This window comes from Diabrotica undecimpunctata, chromosome 2 (genome assembly GCF_040954645.1).
Source record: "Diabrotica undecimpunctata isolate CICGRU chromosome 2, icDiaUnde3, whole genome shotgun sequence".
In the NCBI taxonomy this organism is placed as follows: domain Eukaryota; kingdom Metazoa; phylum Arthropoda; class Insecta; order Coleoptera; family Chrysomelidae; genus Diabrotica; species Diabrotica undecimpunctata.
This window is the reverse complement of record NC_092804.1, coordinates 60189325-60211789: the sequence shown is the minus strand read 5'-3', so window position 1 is coordinate 60211789 and position 22465 is coordinate 60189325. Positions and strand designations below refer to the sequence as shown.

Sequence of the window (22465 nt, the reverse complement as noted above, 5' to 3'; positions counted from 1 at the left end):
CCGTTGATATTTAATATGTACTCAGAAAAAATGTTTAACGAGGCTCTTTACGGAATAGACGAAGGCATCCTTCTAAATGGTGAAAGAGTAAACAATGTTAGATATGCCGACGACACCATGGTGATAGCAGATAGTTTAGAGGGACTTCAGAGGCTAATGGACAGAATAAACGAGTACAGTCAACAGTACGGACTAAACATTAATACCCACAAAACCAAACAAATGATTGTCAGCAAGGAGAATATAAATGGGGCTCATCTATACATTAATGGGACGCAGATAGAGCGAGTAAAACAGTATTGCTACCTGGGAACTATTATAAACGAACAGTGGAGCAATGTACAGGAAATAAAGTGCCGCATAGGAAAGGCAAGAACGGTCTTTAACAAAATGAGCGCCATCTTCAAAAGTCACAACATATCCCTGGATACAAAAATGAGACATTTGAGATGCTATGTTTTCTCTGTGTTGTTGTACGGGGCGGAGGCATGGACGCTTACAGACACCACTATTAAAAAACTTGAAGCATTTGAGATGTGGCTTTATAGAAGAATGCTGAGAATATCATGGACAGCAAGGATCACGAACAAGGAAGTTCTAGAAAAAATGAAGTTCTAGAAGAAGGAACCAGAGATTGTGTTTACGATCAAACGCATAAAATTGCAATATCTGGGACACGTTATGAGAAATCAGCACCGTTACTCCCTGCTGCAGTCTATATTGCAAGGTAAAGTCAAAGGTAAGCGAGGACCCGGTAGAAGGAGAATATCATGGCTGCGGAATTTAAGAACATGGTTTAAGAAAACCTCAACGGAGCTGTTTCGAGCCGCAGCGAGCAAGGTCATGATTGCCAATATGATTTCCAACATCCGAAACGGATAGGAACCAGAAGAAGAAGAAGAATGTTAATTGACATCCATTTACTTTATTAAAATATTATTTGAATCAATAACTTGCTTTAATTTACAATTATACGATTTTTTCTAATAGAGGTAGTTTTTGACCCTAAAAAATAATAAGCAATCAACGGCATAAGTCCAAAAGTGAAACGGACGGTAAGTAGAACCTAATGATCCTGAACCTGAATGATCTTTAAAAACAATTTAAGTGTGTGAGACATCAGGCTTATGGTACGGTGGTCGGTGCATTCTCTAGCATTTTTCTTTTTTTGGGAGACAAATGAATGTTGAGGTCAACCATTCGTTGGGTATGTCACCCGATTGATAAATTTTATTAAAAAGCTTTAAGAGGACATCAATGTACTCATTTTCTATTATTTTAAGGATATCAATAGGCAGTTGATCTGGCCCCGGGCTTTTTCCGTTTCTGGTGTTCTTTAGTGCATACATTATTTCTTCCTTTGTAATTTCTGCACTTGTTTCTCTGTCCTCAAAAGACAAGTCTTGTGGGTTTCCTCTTTCGTCGTCGAAGGGCTCTTCCATATACTCTTCACATCGTTTTAGTTTTTCGTCAGTCGTTATCATAGTATTTCCATTTTTATCTAAAAGAGTTGTATTGTGGTTTCTTTTTTGCAGTCCTGCCATTTCTTTAACCTTTTTATGTATGTTGAATAGGTCGTATTTGTTCTGAAGATCCTCTATCTCTTTACATTTTTCCTTATAGTAAGTTTGTTTTGTCTCTCTTATCTTTTTTCTGATTTCGTTGTTAATGATTTTGTAATTGTGACTGTCTTTGTTCTTGGCTTGTCTTCGTTGTTCCATCATGCCGAGTATCTCGTCGGTCATCCAATTGTCTTTCTTTCGTGTCGGTTCTTTTAATATCACTTTGCATGGAGCGAGGAGGCAGTTTTTTAGTGTTTCCCATTGTTCGTTTATCTCGTAAGGGTTAGTATCTAATTTATCAATGTTTTCGTATATTTTCTGTTGAAGTTTGATTTTTATATCAACTTCTTTCAGTTTTCTAACATCTAATTTTGGAGGTCTTTGTGGTTTTCTTATACGTTTAAGCTTAAGCGTAACATTAGCGATTAGTGGTAATTTGGTGGTGACACTGAAAATTAAACAGTTTCGCCGTCACGTTACTGGAGTAATACTGACAACACGATTTTGACGTCATTTTCTTATCTCTCTCTTTCATATTTATTGCAGAAAAATTATCTGGTTTCGTATTTTTTGCTGTTACTAATTGAATTTATATGGTCGTAAAGCTAGTGGCACTTATATGTTATAATAGCCTCTAATTGAAAATTTTTAATTGAAAATGCGATTATTTTAACGTTTCGAGTTTTACTGAAAGTAAAACGTTTAATAATAAAAAAGCGATGTTGACAATGAAAGTTAATTTGAAGGGAAATTGGACAATACGTTGTTGCTTTTAGTTGTTCAGTAGATTTCATCCTAAATGATAATTGCTATTCTGCAGGTGAAATTAGACAACGAAATTCGAGAGCACTTATTACTAAACAGACTATGAGTACGAGGGGTGTTTGAAACTTTTAGTTGTACAATACGCAATGTAAACCATATATTGGAACGTATATAAAAACCTGCCATTATTATAAATTTGTGGTGAATTGTGTATTAAATAATATTTCTATTAGTGTATAGTTGTATAGGAAAGAAGTCAATCCTCACAATCTTAAGTAAGCATTTTATTGAAATATAATTTCTAGACTACTGGTTTCGAGGCTTACAATGTGTGCCTTATGATCGGGCCACAGTACATAGGTCTTTGTTTTAAGAAAAACTAAAAGCTAAAAAACAACAACATAAAACAAAGAATGAACACATAAGACAAAAAACTAATTACTATTTTAATGGGAATAAACCACCATTACTAAAGGTTAAAATGAGTTTATAGACGTTTCAATTTCCACTTCTAAAATCGTTATCGTGGAAATTGAAACGTCAATAAACTTATTTTAAACTTCAATTGTGGTTCATTTCCAATTAAATAGGAATTACTTTAAGATGCCACAACAAAATAGCTTCAGAATAATAATACAAAAAATTTTAAAAACAAAATTTGAATCAATCAAGCAAACAACTGTAATCTTAATTAAGTAAACGAGTTGGTACCATATAAACTGTTAATTAAATGATAACTGTTAAAATTAATATAGTAAAAGGATTGACAATACCACCATGACGTAACATACAATACCACCTTCAGACATTTATGGCGTTTGTTTTAACCATCAGACTGTCTTCTTCTTTGGAGACAGACAGCAAAAGACAGACGTCTGGACAGACGTCTGTATTTTGCGGCATGTAAAAGATCGCCAGTGTTATTTATGCCTGTCCAGTTCGTTATGTTCCGTAGCCACGACATTTGTTTGCGACCTACTCCTCTCTTGCCTTCAATCTTCAATCATCAGACTGTACAATATAGTAATTGCTATGGAGTATGTACGTTGAATTTAAAATTACATATGTGCAAAGTTAAACGAAATATATGAAAATATGAAATTACATATCAGATATAAGAATGCTTTTCTATTATGTGTAATATTGCAACTGACCATCAACTCGAAATTTAAAAATTGTGTTTGTAATTTAAATGTGTGTGATATCGTTATAGTTTTAAAAAAAGGCAAAAAATTTTACTATATTAATTACTGTTTGGACAAAGACAATAAAAATTAACTAAATTCATCGGAGATAAAACCTCCTTTCTAATTACATATGGCTTGGTCACATAAAATTTAAAATAATATCACATATTTACATATCTTAATGAATGGGTTCCTTGAGGGTGTTGGTGAGTTGCAATATTACACATAATAGAAGAGCGCGTCTTGTATCTGATATGTAAGTCTTTTTTATATTTTCATATTATAATTTTTTTAAACTTTTTACATTACCTTTAACATTTAAAAAAATCGAAGCCTTCGAGATGTGGCTATACAGAAGAATCCTAAGGATATCATAAACGAACAAGATAGCCAACGAGACTGTACTACGAAGAATGGCGAAAGAAATAGAAGTAATGTATAGGATAAAAGGAGAAAGTTAGAATATTTTGGACACATAATGAGAAACATAATGAAAAACGGCGCTAAATACAGATTACTGAAAATAATCCTTTAAGGCAAATTATTCGAAAAGCGAGATATTGGGAGAAGAAGAATATCATGGTTAAAAAACCTAAGGAAATGGTTCTCCACAACGACAACCAATCTATTTAAAGCATCAGTTAATAAAATAATTATAGCCAGAATGATGGCCACTATTCGAAACGAATAGGCACCAAAAGAAGAAGAACTTTTTACATGTAATTTCAAATTTAAGATACATACCCTATATCAATTAACTGACTATATTGTACAGTTTCCATCAGATTGGTTACAACCAATGCCACAAATGTCTTAATGTATTGTATAATACGTCAATTCTTTTACTATATTAATTTTTACAGTTATTATTTAATTAACAGTATATATAGTACCAACTATTTTATTTAATTAAGGGTACAATTGTTTGCTTGATTGTTTCAATTTTGTTTTTAAAATTAGGTGCTCATGCTTTATTGCATGTTGTTTTGTAGCTTTTAGTTTTTGTCAAAACAAAGACCTATGTACTGTGGTCTAACAATGAGGCACATATTCTAATCCTCGAGACTGGTAGCCTAGAAATTATATTTCAATAAAAAAAACTTACCTAAATTTGTGAGGATTGACTTCTTTTTTATTCCATAATAGTCCGTGTAGCTGTCTGGTGGCTGATCTTGCTTGGCCAATCCTGGAGTGTATTTCTTCGCTACTTCCTGCTTTTGATGTTATTTGGACTCCCAAGTATTTGAAATTGTCTGTTGGTTTTATAGTTCCCATTTCGATTTGTAGGCTTTCTGGTTTTTCTCCTACAACTAAGTACTCAGTTTTTTGTATATTAATTGTGAGGCCCCATTTGGTATACTCATCTTCCAGTTTTATAAGCATGTAGCCTACATCACTCTCGTCTTCAGCTAGAATGGCTTGGTCGTCAGCGAAGTGTATCGTGTACAATCTATCATCTCTGATTGGGATGCCCATATTGCAGCACTTTCTTCTCCACACTGAGAGTGCCTCATTTAGATATATTTTGAAGAGTGTAGGTGCTATGCAGCAGCCTTGCTTTAGGCCCTTACTAATAGGAATTTCTCTAGTTAATCTATTTCCAGTTTTAATGTTTGCCGTCATATTTTTGTAGAGCTGTTGTACTGCTTGTATATTTTTTTTGCTTATTCCTTGTTTTTCCATTTCTACCCAAAGCATTGAAAGTGGTATACTATCGTATGCCTTTGTCAGATCTATAAAGACTATATGAGTCGAAAGGTTGTGGGCTAATCTTTTCTCGATAACTTGCTTTAGAGAGAATATACTGTCCATACAGGATCTGCCTGCACGAAAGCCATTCTGTTCTTCAACATCTGTCATCTCTTTTTCAATTTTGTTTTTTATTATTTTTCCATACAGTCTTGAGAGTGAATTTATGACACTTAGCCCCCTGTAGTTTGAACAATTCTTTCTATCTCCTTTTTTGTAGATGTTGTTAATATGTGCTTTTGTCCACTCCGGTGGTAAGTCGTGTCCATTATAGAATTAGGTGAAGACATACGCCAGTAATTCCCGTAATACTTGTGGGCTATGTTTTAATAATTCATTTGGTATACCTTGTGGTCAGCATGACTTCCGATTTTTTAGAGTTTGTATTGCATTCTCGACTTTCTGTACTGTTATTTCATCGTCTTCACTGAATTCCAGTTCATATGTTGTTGAACTGATGTTCGTGAATTGAGGTCTTGTTTCAGTCAAAAGTTGTGAGTAGTGTTCGATCCAAGATCTTTCTTCTATTAAATCTATTCTACTCGTTTCTTTTCTGTTTGTTCTCAGATTTTTTACCGTTTTCCATGCTTCTCTTGATCTTGTTGACCCTATATATTTGTTGAGTTCTTCGCATTTACTTTCCCAGGAAATATTTTTTGCTTTAGTTACTAAATTTTTTACTTCTCTGTTTGATCTTGCATATGTTCGTCTATCATCTGGATCATTTGTTTTTAGCCACTTTTGATATGCTTGTTTCTTGTTGTGTACTGCATTGGCGATGTCATTTGTCCACCACAATGGAGTATTCTTTCTGTTCTTTTGGATTGTGCCGAACGCTTCGTAAGCTGCTTCATTGATTTTATTGATTATCTCTTTATAGGTATTCTGGGCTGAGGAGTAGATCAGGTTTGCCAATTTTTGGCTGAGTCGCAGCTTATATAAGAATGATGTCGAGTCGTTTTGCAGTGCATCAATATTGTATTTAGGTAGATTCGATTCCAGGGGTTTTGATTGAGCTAGTTGGTTGTCATTTTGATGTAGTAGCCGAGGTCGATACTGTAGGTAACATTTTGATCTTACCATATAGTGGTCAGTTCCACACTCCGGTCCTCTTAATACTCTTATGTCTTTAACTTGTATGTGTGTTTCTTGTTTTGTGATGACATAATCTATAATTGACTTTGTGTTTCTCGTTGGTTGAACCCAGGTGTACTTATGTATGTTTTTATGTTGGTAGAATCCGTTTAGGATTTTCAGAGAGTGCTGTTTACAGAATTCGATTAAGTGTTCCCCATTTTCATTTGTTTTAGCGTCACCATATTTTCCTACGACTTTGTCATTTGTTTTTGTTCCTGTCCAAGCGTTAAAATCTCCCAACAACACAATTTCTTTGCGGCTATTTATATTTTCAATGAGTTCCGATAAGGTTTCGTAGAATATTTGTTTAGCTGCTTTTGATGCATTTTCTGACGGAGCATATATTCCAATAATCTCGAGGTCGTGCCCTTTCTACGTAATAGATACTCTAATAATTCTCTCATTGATCTGCTCCCAGCTTTTCAGGTTTTCTTTTAAGTCTTTTTTTATCAATATTGATACTACTGCTTGTGCTCTTTTGTCTTTCTCTACTCCACTATAAATATGTATAAAACCTCCTATGTCTTCACTACCTTGGCCTTTTTTCTTTGTTTCGGTAAGAACCGTGATATCTGATTTTATTTTCTTTACTTCTGCCATGACTTCATCTGACTTGGTTCTCCATCCTTGGATATTACATGTATTTATATTCAAAGTCCTTGTTCGTTTGCTAGGTCCTCTTCGTTTTTTCCCGTCCGTATTCCGAGGCTGGATTTTAGAATTTTTTGCAGTAAGTTTTTTCACGGGTGTAGAGGAGCAGGCCCTACGTCACAACTTCCTACCAGGAGGACCAGGATTTTCTGTTAGGGTTTACTCCCTTAGTCGAGAGAAGAAAAGTAGAGTGTAGTAGACAGAATTATAGTGACCCGTCCGCCCTTGGATTACCCTAATAGCCACTCGGGGTCGGAAAAAACAAGAGTTAGCCAAGAGAGGCCGATAGGAAAGATTAAAGACATTTCACTCAAGACACATTGCAAAAGAGCAAAATGTGAAGGCCCCTATGATCCGCCAGGTGCGTTTCATAAGCGTATGAGTCATGACAAAATAAAGGTGGGTCCGTATTTTTTTCAGCAACAAAAAACGTGAAAATCAGCCTTATTACCACCTAATTAAAAATAATCGTTACCCCTTTAGAATTTCTCTATTATTGTACACACCAATACATTATATACCATACATTTGGTATAACTCTAGAGTTTTTCTGCTTTAAAATCCTTAATTTTGAAAGAAAATCAGTTTGAAGTGAGAGCAGGATTTTTGTATTTTTACAAAGAATTCCTTTTTTTTTTCAAATAAATCGAAATCTGTTAGAGATTCGCCAAATTTGTAAGTATTGTAGGTTTAAAATGTAAATTTCCGAAAATAAAAGTCCATAAGAAAATAGTGTAAAATCGAAACGAATTATAAACCATAAAAATTACGACTGAACATGAATAAAATTGTCTAATATCTGGTATTAAATTTGGTAAATTTACTAATTCTGCCAAAACATCCTCTATACACTGGTGAGCATCAGGGGCCATTGATAAAAATAAGTTTAGTTCGAGCTTCAAATGAGATTGCAGCCCAAACCATGACACCACCACCTCCAAACTTTATTACATGGAACTTACAAGCTTGGGCATATCTTTCATTTCTCCGTGTCCAAACCCCCTCTTGTCCAACGCCAGACATCAAACAGAACCGCAATCCATCAGTTAAGAGAATTCGGCTCCAATCCTATATGTATATCCCAGTGTTGATGTTGTCGAGAACAATAATCGATTCTTAGAGTATCTGGGTTGTAATTCGGGAATAATAGCCTACCTTCTTGCCATTGGTCTTCTTTCATTGAGTCAACTTCTAACCGTTCTCTCACTTACATTCACATTTTGAACCTCGTGCAGACGTTTCTTGTACCAAATGCAGTGGAATGGCGATTTCTTAAAAGTTCCATCGCAATAAAATGATCATATCTTTGTAAGGTAAATCTTTTACGGAACTAGGTCAACGTGAGTATGTAGCAGTTGCGATAATAGAAAACAACAACATAAACGCCAACAAGCATAAATGATCGCAATAAATATTTAAATTGAGACCCAAATGAAACAGTGCATAAAACTTCCAATGAATTTTTAGTTTCAGAAATTTATAGGGTGACCACTCTTTTTTCCTTTCACTGTATAATATAGTTCTATCTGTAGTTCTATATGAGTTTTCGACTTTTTTGAACAAAAGAAAATTTTTTGTAAAAACACCAAAACTTCCTCTCATTTTAAACTAATTTTTTTTTCAAAACCAAGCATTTTAAACCTGCCAAACTGGAGGATACCATTAGTACATTAAAGTGAATTGTAAAGGGGTAATGACTATTATTAGAGTGATAATTAGCAGGGTGATTTTCAAATTTTTCGTCACAAAAAAAATACGGACCAACATTATTTATATTATATATGTATATATATATATATATATATATACATATATATATATATATATATATATATATATATATATATATATATATATATATATATATATATATATATATATATATATACATATATATATATATATATATATATATATATATATATATATATATATATATATATATATATATATATACTCGTAATATATAAATAATGGGATACGTCGTGATCATTGGACAAACCCGAAATGAAGCAGTTGAAGCTGTCACACGATTCAAAAATTAACTTCTGATTAACACTCAGAAAACTAAATAAATGCCAACTATATCAAGAACACACAAAATAAGTTAGAGGTGCTACACGAAACTATAGAAACGGTGGAAGAATTTTGCACTTTATGTATACTGGTTGACTGCAAAAACAACACATCCAAAGATATAAGAAAACGAATATGCGTGGCTAATTGCTGTTATTTTGGCGTAGCCCCTCAATTAAGAGCGAATAATATGTCAAGAGCAACAAAGCGCAAACTTTGTAAAATAATACTACGCCCAGTGCTCACTCACGGATCGGAAACATGAGCAATGACGACTCAAGATAAAGAGTTACTATGAATCTTTGAAAGAAAATTATTGAGGGCCATATATGGCAAAGTTAATAAACAGGGTCTGTGGAGAAGGCTAATTTCGAACTCGATAGACTTTTTGGTGATGCAGATATCGTAAAAACTATCAAAATAAACCATCTTAAATAGGTAGGCCACGTTATGCGGTTAGATAAAAGTGATCCTTCTAAAATAACCATGCTAAATAGACCACTATGAAGAAGAAGAAGGGGTGACCTAAACTCAGATATATGGACGATGGGCAGAACGATTTCAGAAAGATTGGAGTAAGGATATGGGGAAGACACTCGACAAGGAATGATGAAAGAATGTTTTGAGGCAGGCCAGGGCTCACGAAGGGCCGTAGCGCCAACTCATGCTGATGAATATTCTTCTCATAATTTCCTTGGATTGGTGCTAGAAACTCTAATAAAAAATATAAATAAAGTTTTTTTTAATCACTACAGAAAAGCTTCTATGATTTTTCCACGAAATGTTTGACGAAGAAGAACCAACTTTCAATAAACTATTTCTCAGCTTGTGTTGGAGCTATGGATACAGAATATTTAGTAAATAGAAAGTTGATTGAAGGGTTGAATGAAAATTTGGACGCCAACTATTTTTAGAATGAAAATAGTAAAATAAGATATAAAGTTAATAAATGAATAAAATCAAAAGAAATTGAAATAAAATAATTATTAAAAGAAACATAACTAACATGTGACGTTTGTAACCTTACAAATTCAATATTATCGTCTATTTAAAATATTTACACTCATTAAGATCGGCCAGTGGTAAATTGAGGGGCATTCACTTCCTCGGCTCATATGCTAACGCCAAAAGTAGAGTTGTTAAGAGTTGACACAAAGCAGGAGTACATTACTTTCTTCTCGTCGGCAGAATAAACGGCAATATGGAATTTGATGGCATAATACGGACAGGCCAAGAAATTAAAACGTATATTGAAAAAACTCTACAAAATATAAAAAATACTTCTATATTTAAACGAATGGGGCTAAAAACTTATCAAAAACATGAGTTTTTCACTACTAAACTGCAAAAACCTTTGAAAAAACTGCAATAGATTGGCGTCAGCGACCAACAAACGAAACGAAAAAAATAAAATCGGGGTGTTCGGTTCTTTTTATAACCGATAGCCAGAATAATTAAAATTTGAGTAGTAATATAGACATTCTAAGTCGGTACAGATTACACAACAGGTTTCAACTTAGACGAAATTGAATTATAGGGGGGAGCTCACATTTAAAGCGTAGTCAGCGGCAATATCACGCATTTTTCAAAATAGTCTAAACACAGACTGGGTTAATTATATGGGAAGTTAAAGAACGGCGTGGCTTGGTACAGTACCATCAAAAGTTTTATATAAGCTGTAGGAAAATAGAATACTACAAATGTGAGATAAATTAATAAAAATCAAAAGCTGGATAGGTGACGAATCGCGTGTCTCAAGAATATAAAGATAGTGGATTGTCAAAATATCATTAGTATTATTCAGATCCGATATGAACAACCGCACCTAATGAGAATATGGTAAAAATCTGCAAATACGGCAAGAGTTTTTCAGAATGCACTAGGTTTTGTTAAAAAAAAAATAAAAATATTCATAAAGGAACCTGGATGATACCTGGTACTAATAAATTTAATCAAATTGATCACATATTAATATCTAAGCGGTGGGCAACCTCCGTAACGGATGTTAGAACATATAGAGGCGCAAATTGCGATTCGGACCATTTCTTGGTTATATCGAAGATAAAACAAAGACTATCAATGGTAAGAAAAGAGAAAGGCGCCAAACAAAGAAAATGGAATACATATATGTTTAAAAATCCTAAAAAGAAGAATGAGTACCAGCAGAAAATAAAAGTAATATTAAATGAAAGAGGAGAACAAAACAACATTGAAGAAGAATGGAATATCATCAAAACGACAATTACAAATATGGCAAAGGAAACATTAGGTGAAACCTCAAGCCAAAGAAACGAGGAATGGTTTGACCAAGATTGCCAACAAGTAATAAATAGCAAAAATATAGCTAGACAGAAATGTCTACAAAGGGATTCCCGATCGAATAGAAAGGCATATGAAGAACTCAGAAAAGATGCAAAGAAAATATGCAGAAGGAAAAAGAGAGAAATGTTGAATAGAAAAATACAACAAATTACAAATTATAATAACAGAAGAGAGGCTAGAAAATTTTACAAGGAAATCAAGCAATGCACTCAAGGATACATAACAAGATCAACAGTTTGCAAGGACAAAAATGGGGCAATTATCAGCGAGAAAGAGGAAATAATGAAAAGGTGGAAGGAGCATTTTCAAGAGCTGTTAAACCCAGAAAAAGAACAAAACGAAGATGAAGAGATAATTCACCACACAGCAGAACAACTAGTTGAGCAACCAACATTGGAAGAAACGATAAACGTCATAAAACATCTAAAAAATAACAAAGCACCTGGCACAGATGGAATAACTGCAGAACTGATAAAGAATGGTGGACATGCGCTATGGAGGCGTATCCATAAACTAATCGACCGCATATGGACACTAGAAGTCATCCCAAAAGATTGGAAAGTGAGAATCATACTTCCTATGTACAAAGGGGGAGACAAACGACTCTGCAAAAATTATAGGGGCATAACAGTTTTAAATGTCATCTACAAGATATTATCAGGAATTATATATAGCCGCCTGGAATCGTTTTCGGAGGAGATTATTGGTGAATACCAATGTGGCTTCAGACCAAAGAGGTCAACTATAGACCAAATACATATGTTAAGAGGTATACATGAAAAATGTGTTGAATATAACATACCTATTTACAACTTGTATATCGATTTCAAACAGGCGTTTGATGGAGTAGATCGACAAAAGATGTTAAAGCAACTATCTATGTTAGGGATACCCAATAAGTTGGTTAAACTTATACGAATGACTCTGGAGGGTTCCAAAGCTATGGTGAGAATAGATGGAGATATGACGCAGGCCTTTGATATTGAAAATGGAGTTAGACATGGGGATGCCTTATCAACAACACTTTTTAATCTAACTTTAGAAGCTGTTGTTAGAAAACTGGATATAAACGGCTGTATTAATACAAGATCTATGCAAATATGCGCATATGCGGATGATGTTGCCATAATAAGCCGCAACAAAAGGGTATTAAGCGAAAAAGTTATAGAACTGAAACGAGAAGCTGCTACGTTTGGTCTATATATAAATGAAAGCAAAACAAAATATATGGAGTGCACAAAATCGAATGAACATGAGAATCTGAAGGTAGACAACCATACCTACAAATATGCCTCCACTTTTCCCTACCTAGGCTCAATAATAAATGACAACAACATCAGTCAAGAAATACAAGCACGGATTCTTAGCGGTAATAAGTGCTTTTATGCATACAAAGACTTAATGAAAAGTAAGTTACTCAATCGTGAGTCTAAGCTGAAAATCTACAAAACAGTAATTAGACCAGTGGTCACCTATGGATGTGAAACGTGGACCCTCTCAACCACTGATGAAAATCAACTGAGAATATTTGAGCGCAAAATACTAAGGAAGATATTTGGACCAACCCAATGCAGCGATAGTTCGTGGAGAATTAAAATGAACCACGAGCTGGATGAACTAATGCATTGTACACTGACTATTGTCAGATTTGTAAAGTCACAAAGACTAAACTGGCTTGGTCACCTAGAAAGAATGCCAGATAATCGAGCTGTAAAAGTAGTCCAGAGATGGAAGCCCCAAGGAAACAGAACAAGAGGAAGGCCCTGTAAAAGATGGATAGAGGACGTAGAGAGGGATCTTAAAACCATGAACATCAGGCAGTGGCGAAGGAAAGTATCCGACAGGGCAGAATGGAAGAACATTGTTAAGCAGGCCAAGACTCACAAAGGGTTGTAGCGCCATTAGAAGAAGAAGAAGACTAGGTTTTGTTGTTGACGCGTAGTTCAAAAGAACAAGGCAACGTTTTTGAAATAAAAGTACTTTGACAAGAAGTAATGTTAATATCAGCAATGTTTTTAAATATATTTTATGTTTTTCCAATAATTTACAGAGCAGCACTCGTACATATAAAATTCTAGTCTTGATGCCAATCTTATCTCTATGCTTGAAAAGGTTTACGAGATTTGCATGCAGAAGAATATTAATAAAATAGTATTAATAATAATAATCTCTTTAGTATGTAGGTAACGTGTATCACTAGCAAGTAGCAAATATTATTTGGCGCATTTATATGCACATTCTATTATATTACATTAACCTATATTCGTTAACATAAATTTACATGTAAGTGCTTAATTAATGTTCATTACAATTTTCGATATCCACTAATTAGCTTAACCGGTAATGGATCCTTTTGTTGTTAATTATGAATTTTAGTATTTGATATTCATGTAAATATTATATGCCAATTAATACAATAAGGGAAGTTAACTACTAGGTAATATCAATAATACAGAGGCTCATAAATTTAATCAATCAAATTTTAACAAAGATTGCTTGTACAATTCAGCTGTAAAAAAATAGCGAAGTTTTAAGACGCAAACACGGGTCAATATATGGGCTTACCATTTTAAATAAAAATAATTCAGTGTACTCCACTCGTCAGAGACTAAAATGCCACTAAACTTTTGAAAATGCAAAAGTATTCCAATATTTCAATCACTGAGGAGGGATTTCTGTGTCCACACGTCTTTTATGAGCTGCTGTAGTAAGTGCCATGTGGCCACGTTCTTTCTAAAGTTCTGCTGGAAAATTATCTATTCCAAGTAATTTGTTTCTGTCTAGTTTTTTAACTGCGTCTTTAACTTTAAGAATCTTTGGTGGTTCCTCTTCCCTCTCCTGTGTTCCACTTACCTCATATCTTTTGTCTTTCAGGTTTGCTTCTTCTTTCTCTATATTAAGTACCTGGTTAAAGTATTTCACCCATCTATTAAATACATCTTTTCTTGTTGTTAATAGGTCACCAGTCTAACTTCTGCAATGGCTTGTGCTCTGAACTGTGCTCTCAATTATTTCTCTCTTTTGTTAAGGTTTTAGTGGTTTTGTTTTTTTTTTTTTGTTTAGCCTCTTTTCTTCCCTTCTCTTTGTCCGGTAATTCTCTACAGTTGTTCTAGTTCGTCGGGTAAGCATCTTTCTGTAGCCTTTATTTGTTCGTTCCATCTGTTCATTTTCAATCTGTTCCATTTTATCTGTTCCATCTTTCGCTGCTGCTTCAATATTTTCGTTTATTCTGGTCCAGTAGAACTCTATATCTTTCTGGCCTTCTTCATTTACATGTTGATTTCTTAGCCTGTTGGTGATGTTTTCCGAGTACCGTTTTGCAATTGTTGCATCTTTCAGCTTCTGCACATTCCATTTCTTTTTATTCATTTTATTTTCTTTGCTGATGTTTAAATTGTAGTCCTCAATGATGAGATCACTAGTCAATGATCTGAACCTATGTTTTCGCCTCTATAACTTGCATTATATTCTTGCATTCATGTCACCTAACACAATCTCATTTCTGGGACATCTTCTGTAGGCTTGCTCTAGCTCTTCAAAGAACTCTTCTTTTATTCTTTCTGGTTTGTCATCAGTCGGGGCATGTACATTAATCAAACTGTAATTGAAAAATTTTCCTTTTAAGCGTATTTGACAGTAGGCTTTAAAGTCGATAATAGGGCCTTTTGTTCTTTGATTTACAATAAATTCCACTATATCTCTGTGTTGACTTGCATGGCAGCTATAATATATGGGATATGTTTTTTTGTCAAGAGTGCTAGTTCCCGTCCACCGCATTTCCTGCAGTGCTGAATCATTTACTTTGTACGTGTTTACTTCTTCTTCTTTAAGTTCCATCTTCTATCGAAGGATGGAAATCATCATGGCTATGCGGACTCTGTTGACTGCCGCTCTAAAAAGTTCTGCACTACTGCATTCAAACCATTCTCTTAAGTTCTTAAGCCAGGATGTTCTTCGTCTTCCCACATTTCGCTTTCCTCGGATTTTGCCTTGCATAATAATGCCTATTTTTGCCCTCTCATCACATGTCCTAAGTACTCAAGTTTTCGTCTTTTGATAGTTAATATTATTTCCGCCTCATTTCCTATCCTTCTAGTGACTTCCACGTTTGACATTCTTTGAATCCATGATATTCCTAGAATTCTTCTGTAATACCAAAATTCAAAGGCGGCCAACTTATTCAGATGGACTTATTTTAGTGTTCGCGCTTCCAAGCCATAAACAAGGGTAGAGAACACTTAACATGAAGCATTCTCAGGCATAGTTCTAACCTTATATCCCGACAACAAAGAAACTTTTTAGTTTAATGAATGATGCACGTGCTATTTCAATGCGTGTCCTAATTTCTTTGGTTTGGTCTACATCTGATGTTATCCATGTTCCTAAGTATTTATAGTTATTAACACTCTCAATTGCAGTACATTCAATAGTCAATTGGATATTTGCATATGCATATTTAGTCATGATCATGCATTTAGTTTTCTTTAAATCTATCTTCAGTCCGTACTCATGACAGCGTTCATTAAGGCGTTGCAATACGTTCTGTAAATCATTGTTGTTATCCGTTATTATTACTGTATCGTCTGCAAAACGTAAGTTATTCAAAACTTCTCCATTGATAGATATACCTTCTATTGAGACTGAGAGCGCTTTTTGAAATAACGCTTCACTGTAGACATTGAAAAGTAGTGGGGACAGCACGCAACCCTGGCAAACTCCTCTCTGTATTTTGATATTTTGGGTGTCCTGGTTGTCAACTCTTACCTTGGCAGTTTGATTCTAATATAAATTAGATATAATTTTCATATCAAGACTGTCAATATTGTTGCTTTGTCTTTGTCTTTTGCTCTTGCTCTGTCTAGTTAAAATGTGAGTGTTCCAACTCCGTACAGGGTTCGGATATTCCATGTTCCTAATTTCAACTCCATTTTTCGTTTGCAGAGTAGTCGTCGTAAGTTCAGTCCAGCTAATAGTTCCTTAGATTCTATAATTAAATGCTTTTTTACAGGAAGAGGTTGTTGGCCTCAAGCTCAACCCCCAACTTGGAGAGTCAGGGACTCTTATGTTGGGGTTGCCATACCTTAGTCTGTTTTGGTTCACGGGTGGTATTTTTTTTTCTACCTACCCGCCGGTCCTAGGACGAGTTAGGCCGTTCCCCTATCGACCAACTGGGGACCACGAAATAAATCACAATGCCTGTAATTAAAATCAAACGTTTGTTTTAATGTTTCGACCTACAGTTTGGAAATCATTTTTAGAAGAATAACTTGTAATATATAATAAATATAATAAATTGACACAACCTGTAAAATATACTGGTTTTATCAATTAATTATATTAGTCAAATTCTATTATAGTAGAAGACCTTAATGGTCACTTTCATATTAGCTCAGTTACTTCAAGAAAGCGTCCAAACCAAAGAACAAAAAATGAGATTGATTTTATAATATCAAACCGGAAAGATATAATATATAGTTCAGGATGTAACAGTTTTGAATAAATTTTTAATACGAGGTGACCATAGATTAAGTACAGCAAAAACCAATTTTTAACACTGAAGTCAAAAGTAAAAAGACTTAGCGAAAATCAGCATCAATGAAATGAACAATAAGAATATTTAAACATTGAAATAAGCTGAAACGAAATACTGTCCTTGTGCTAAAAATAAAAACAAAAAATTAAGCCACAGCACAAAACATCTTCTAGAGGAAAGGAGAACACTTAGAGAATATCAGGATCATAACAAAAATAAACGTAGAATCTTGAATAAGAAAATTAAAAATGAAGTTAGAAAGGATCTGAGATGATACAATACGATGGAAATAACTAGAGTAATAGAAAAAAACAAAAGCTTAAATGTACTCAGACAGAACATGTCGATTGACAGAAAAAACTTAAGAATTATAAATTAAGAAATGAACAAGGGCGAATCATTGAGTATCGACATCAAATTATGAACAGTATAGAGAGTTTCCATATCCAACTGTATAAAGAACAGAAATGTATCCGGAGTGGATTATTACAAAAAAATAAAAAAATTTTACCGGACATAACACAAAAATAAAGTTCAAGGGTCAGTGCAAAATTATCGACCTCAGAAACTACAAGCCCATAAGTTTACTTCCCATATTTGTAAACTATTTACAAAAATAATTACGAAACGATTAGAAAATAAATTGGAATTTTATCAGCCCATAGAACACGCGGGTTTTAGAAAAGGCTACAGAACAAATGATCACGTACTGATCATAAAAAATCTTGTAAAATATATACAATACATATACATACATATACATAAAAATGTACTGAATATAACAAACCAATAGCTTTAATATCTGTTGAATATGAAAAGACCTGTGACACCATAAATCATCAACAAATGTTAGAAGCCTAAAAGCTAGTGTTAGAGTGGGTGATCGTCAAACTCAGAAATTACCTATACAACGTGGAGTACTTCAGAGGGACACCATATCACCGAAACTGTTTACTACGCCTTTGGAATATATATGTAAAAGGTCACCTAAGGTAAGTAGTCACCTAAGGTTTGCAGATGATACTGTGCTAATAGCTGATAGGATAGATGAGACCAAAGAATTTTTAAATCAGCTCTACCTTTCCTCGCTAGAAGGGGCATTGAAAATAAATATATTTAAAACCCATATAATGACAAATCTTGTGGTTAGCGAAGATATATGCATAGGAACAAGATCCATAGATCAGGTACTGGCCTATAAATATAGTCTAGGTCACCAGATTCACATAAGAGCAGATAACTAAACCGTTGAGCTTCTCCCTCGTATAAGACTGACTTGGGCAGCCTTCAGCAAATTAAACTACGTTTTCAAATCGTCCGACATACCAATATATCTTAAATGAAATCTTTAATCACTATGTTTCTCCAATGTTAACTTACGAAGCAGAAACGTTGACTATGACAAGGATAAAAATATCCGTGTGACTCAAAGGGCGATGGAGCGTACTATGTTGGGCGTTTCACTGCGAGACAAGATTTCAAATCGCCAGCTACGACAAAGATCAGGAGTAGTTGATGCTATAGAGATAATAGCAACACTGAAGTGAAACTGGGCAGGTCATATAGCTCGAATAACAGATAACAGGTGGACAAAGCGGATACTGGAATGAAGACCGAAAGATGATTCCTACCGAAGCAGAGGTCGTCTGAATTCCAACACATAATCTGAATTTCTTTAGGTCTCTGTCCATTTGTTATAGATATTATCGAAGTATTATCGAAAGCCCCCTCTATATCCAAAAATGCTTCCAGAATCAGCTATTTCAGCTATTATTAGCTATTTAATTGTGTTCTCCACTTTTGCTACGAGTCTGTGAAGTGCTCTTTCGATTAAATTTCCAGCTCTATAAGTATATTGTTCTTGATGTATGGGACTGTTTACCATGCCAGGTTAAGGAATGAAAATTGCTATAAGTTTCCTTCATCCTTTAGGTATGTACTCGAAGGCTACACTACTTCTGTATATTGCATATTCAGCAGTACAAGGTTTCCAGTCCCTTTTGTAATAACACTGGATAAATAAAATCCATTCCTGGAGATTTATACGTGTAAGCATGAGTTTATTGCCCATGCTACTTTTTCATGGTTTACAATTTTTTTGACTATCGGCCAGTTAGTTCGTAAGGCTCACTGCAAAGCCTAGTTACCTGATGATCCCCCATCAATTGGTCATTCAACTATTTGTGGTCCAGAAGGAAGTGCACCTCGAAGAGCTCTTTAACCGTGTATCTTCCTGTATTGATATACTCGCTCTTATTATTTAGGAGTAAGTTGGTTACAGTGCCGCTCCATGGGAAAACTTGAGGCGTTTGAGATGTGGTGTTATAGACGGATACTGAGGATCTCCTGGGTGGACCGAATAGCAAACATTGAGGGGTTCTACGTCGAATGGATAAAACATGTGAAATTATATCCACAGTGAATCAACGCAAGCTAGAATATCTTGGACATATAATGCGAAACGATCATAAGTATAACCTGCTGCAACTTATATTACAGGGAAAGGTCTACGGAAAGAGGGGACCAGGAAAAAGAAGAATATCTTGGCTCCAGAACTTACGAAAATGGTTTTCCTTGACCACTTCAAGACTAAGCTCAGCTTACTAACTCAGCAGAATTGCCATGCTAGTAGTCAACATCCGTAACGGATAGGCACCACAAGAAGAAGAAGTTGGTTATATTTTTTCCTTTGAGAGCACCCTTTGAAGTCTAGCACTAGCATGAGTGCTTTCAATTTCCTCACAGTGCTTCCTTCATGTATCTCTCTTGACTTTCCTTATAGCCATATAGTATTCCTTTCGGGTGGTTCTGTATTCTTTTCACTCGCCGTGTACTTTGCCAGTAGATCAGTTTTATATTTTTCCCCCTAAACCTTTGACCGCCCTTTGGTCTACCCAGGGCTCTTATACAAGAGCTATATCAAACGTACCCTCAAACGCTATAAGCAATGCCAAAGCTACTTTGCAGTGTTGGAGGTTAATCTAAATTACCCTTAGCTACATTTTTCTTGACTTACAGGTATCTGAAGGTTACCCTACTAAGTCCATAGTAAGCTTGTTAGTTCTTTTTCTTCAGATTCCTACAGGACTCTTCATCTATAGAGAAAGCTAGCAGCTCCCCCTTCTCCACTTTCCTGTTTAACAGGAAACAGTTCTCAGCTTCGGATTCAGATGCTGAAGACACTTCCTGATTACCTGTGAATCTATGGCTCAGGGACAAAGACCAGAATCCTTAAATTCTAGTGTCAAACATACCCCCTCTTAGAGAGTGCTTTTTAATCGCCTTCCTGAGCCAGTTCTTTGTGACCTTATTTTAACATACCTGCATTAAATGAGGATTACTTAAATTAAGGAACTCTGACACTGCCGTAAGTTTCTTTAGCAAGTCTGCCTATTTTTGGCTCAATGTGGAATCGGGATGGCGTGTGTGTATCAGTGCCGTCCTGGTGCCCCTTGCCGCCACCTTGCTGTACGTCACCATTTTTGAAATAATTTTGTACTACTTGGTCTAGTTCTTGTCACTTTTACCAGTCTTTTATCCCCAATGCTTCTGTCCTCCTCCTGCTTCTTAGGTATATTGTTGTTTACGCCACTTTTTATCTTCTTGTGAGGATTTTTATCCTTCCAAGTATTTTTCTCTAAAGTCCGGTATTGCTAATCCCATCGGATAATTCTGCAAAGGTCCGGCTTCCCTCTACTTCTTGTTTACTGTGAGAGTTAATGGTTTCCTTGAGTGTTAAAGCCAAGGAGGTATTGGTTACTGCCTATCCCCTCCTCGGTGTTCGTGAAGACTCTACGTGTAAGAGTTAGTGATATCTGACTCCCTTTTCATTTGGTAATTCTTTTGATTTGATTAAGTTTACATATATATATATATATATATATATATATATATATATATATATATATATATATATTTGAGTTGAGAATTTATTACTCGACGTTTCTGCACCCATTTTGGAGCCATTATCAAGAGTGATACGGTTCGGTTCCAGTTCGGGGTCTCAATCTGCCTACTCCCTTCACTCGAGACGTACCAGTATCGTGTTCTGTATTGCAAGAACTGTCTCTCGGTACTGAGGTCTCAATCTGCCTACTCCTCAGTGTAGACTGCAAAAGTCGAGAACTAAGTAATTTTCATTCATCTTCTGACCGCGGAAATTTATTATATATATATATATATATATATATATATATAAATATTTATATATATATATATATATATATATATAATAAATTTCCGCGGTCAGAAGATGAATGAAAATTACTTAGTTCTCGACTTATGCACTCTACACTGAGGAGTAGGCAGATTGAGACCTCAGTACCGAGAGACAGTTCTTGCAATATATATATATAAATATATATATATATATATATATATATATATATATATATATATATATATATATATATATATATATATATATATATATATATATATATATATATATAAATATATATATACACATATATATATACGTATATATATATATATATATATATATATATATATATATATATATATATATATATATATATATATTATATTCCTTCGGCCTTCCAGGTATTAAGTTTATCGTATGATTTGTATAAGCTTCTGCTTTAGTTTTTGCTACCGCTACTTCGTTTTTGTTTTGGCGAGTTTATAGTTTTGGAGATCTGTGTCCTACCTTATTTTGATACTGTTTATAAAATTTCCTCTTCTCCTTTATTTTTTTTAAACTTCGTTTGACCACCACCAGGTACCTTTATTCTCAAACTTATTTTCTAAGGTCGGATATAAATCGATATAATATAATAATAGTCTCCCGTTTTATACCGCTTCGCGGCTTTGGGAGTATAACAGGGTAGTCTGCTATATCTAGGGCCTACGGTATACAAGGAAGGTAACATGGCCAGTGCTACGCTTCAACCGCCTATTATTACCCCTGGTTTTACCCAAGGTACTCATTTTAATTCAGGCTGAGTCGACCTGGGGCCTATAGACATTTTTTTTTAATGTCTAGTTGTTCTTGCCGGCGGCAGGATTCGAACTCCGGACCACCGGCATGCGAGGCAAGCATCCTACCGCTTGCGCTACGCGGGCCCTAAATCGATATAATAAAAGTTATAATTTATTTTAATATCAAACATAAACAAAATTTACACTTAACTGAACATATTTTGCTAATTTTAGGGATGGGAATATTCAGCAGCTATGTTCATTCTTATTAATACGCTGGCTTTGATATTTATCTGCTACGCTTATGTCAGAATGATAAACGAGATTAAGTCCAGTGGGGTCGCCTGTAGATCAACGAGACAAAGCCAAGATACAGATAAAGTTGCACAACGATTTGGAGTTATCGTTTTTACTGACTGTCTTTGTTGGTTTCCCATTGTGTTGGTCAAAGTAATAGCTTTAGCAGGTGAGTAATAATTATGTAAATTACAGAATCTTATTCAAAAAGTCAATAACGTTTGTTAACACTCATAAGAGTCTTC

At 34.7% G+C, this 22465-nt stretch overlaps 1 protein-coding gene across 2 annotated transcripts in view; it reads left to right on the top strand.

Annotated features, from left to right (window-relative positions):
- The window catches only part of Lgr4 (Leucine-rich repeat-containing G protein-coupled receptor 4), an 832616-nt gene that overhangs the window by 796017 nt on the left and 14134 nt on the right, over positions 1-22465 (top strand). For both annotated transcript variants that reach the window (XM_072523012.1, XM_072523013.1), the window contains one exon: positions 22158-22389. In XM_072523012.1, coding sequence (XP_072379113.1) covers positions 22158-22389 — 232 coding nt within the window. The remainder of the gene's footprint in view (positions 1-22157; positions 22390-22465) is intronic.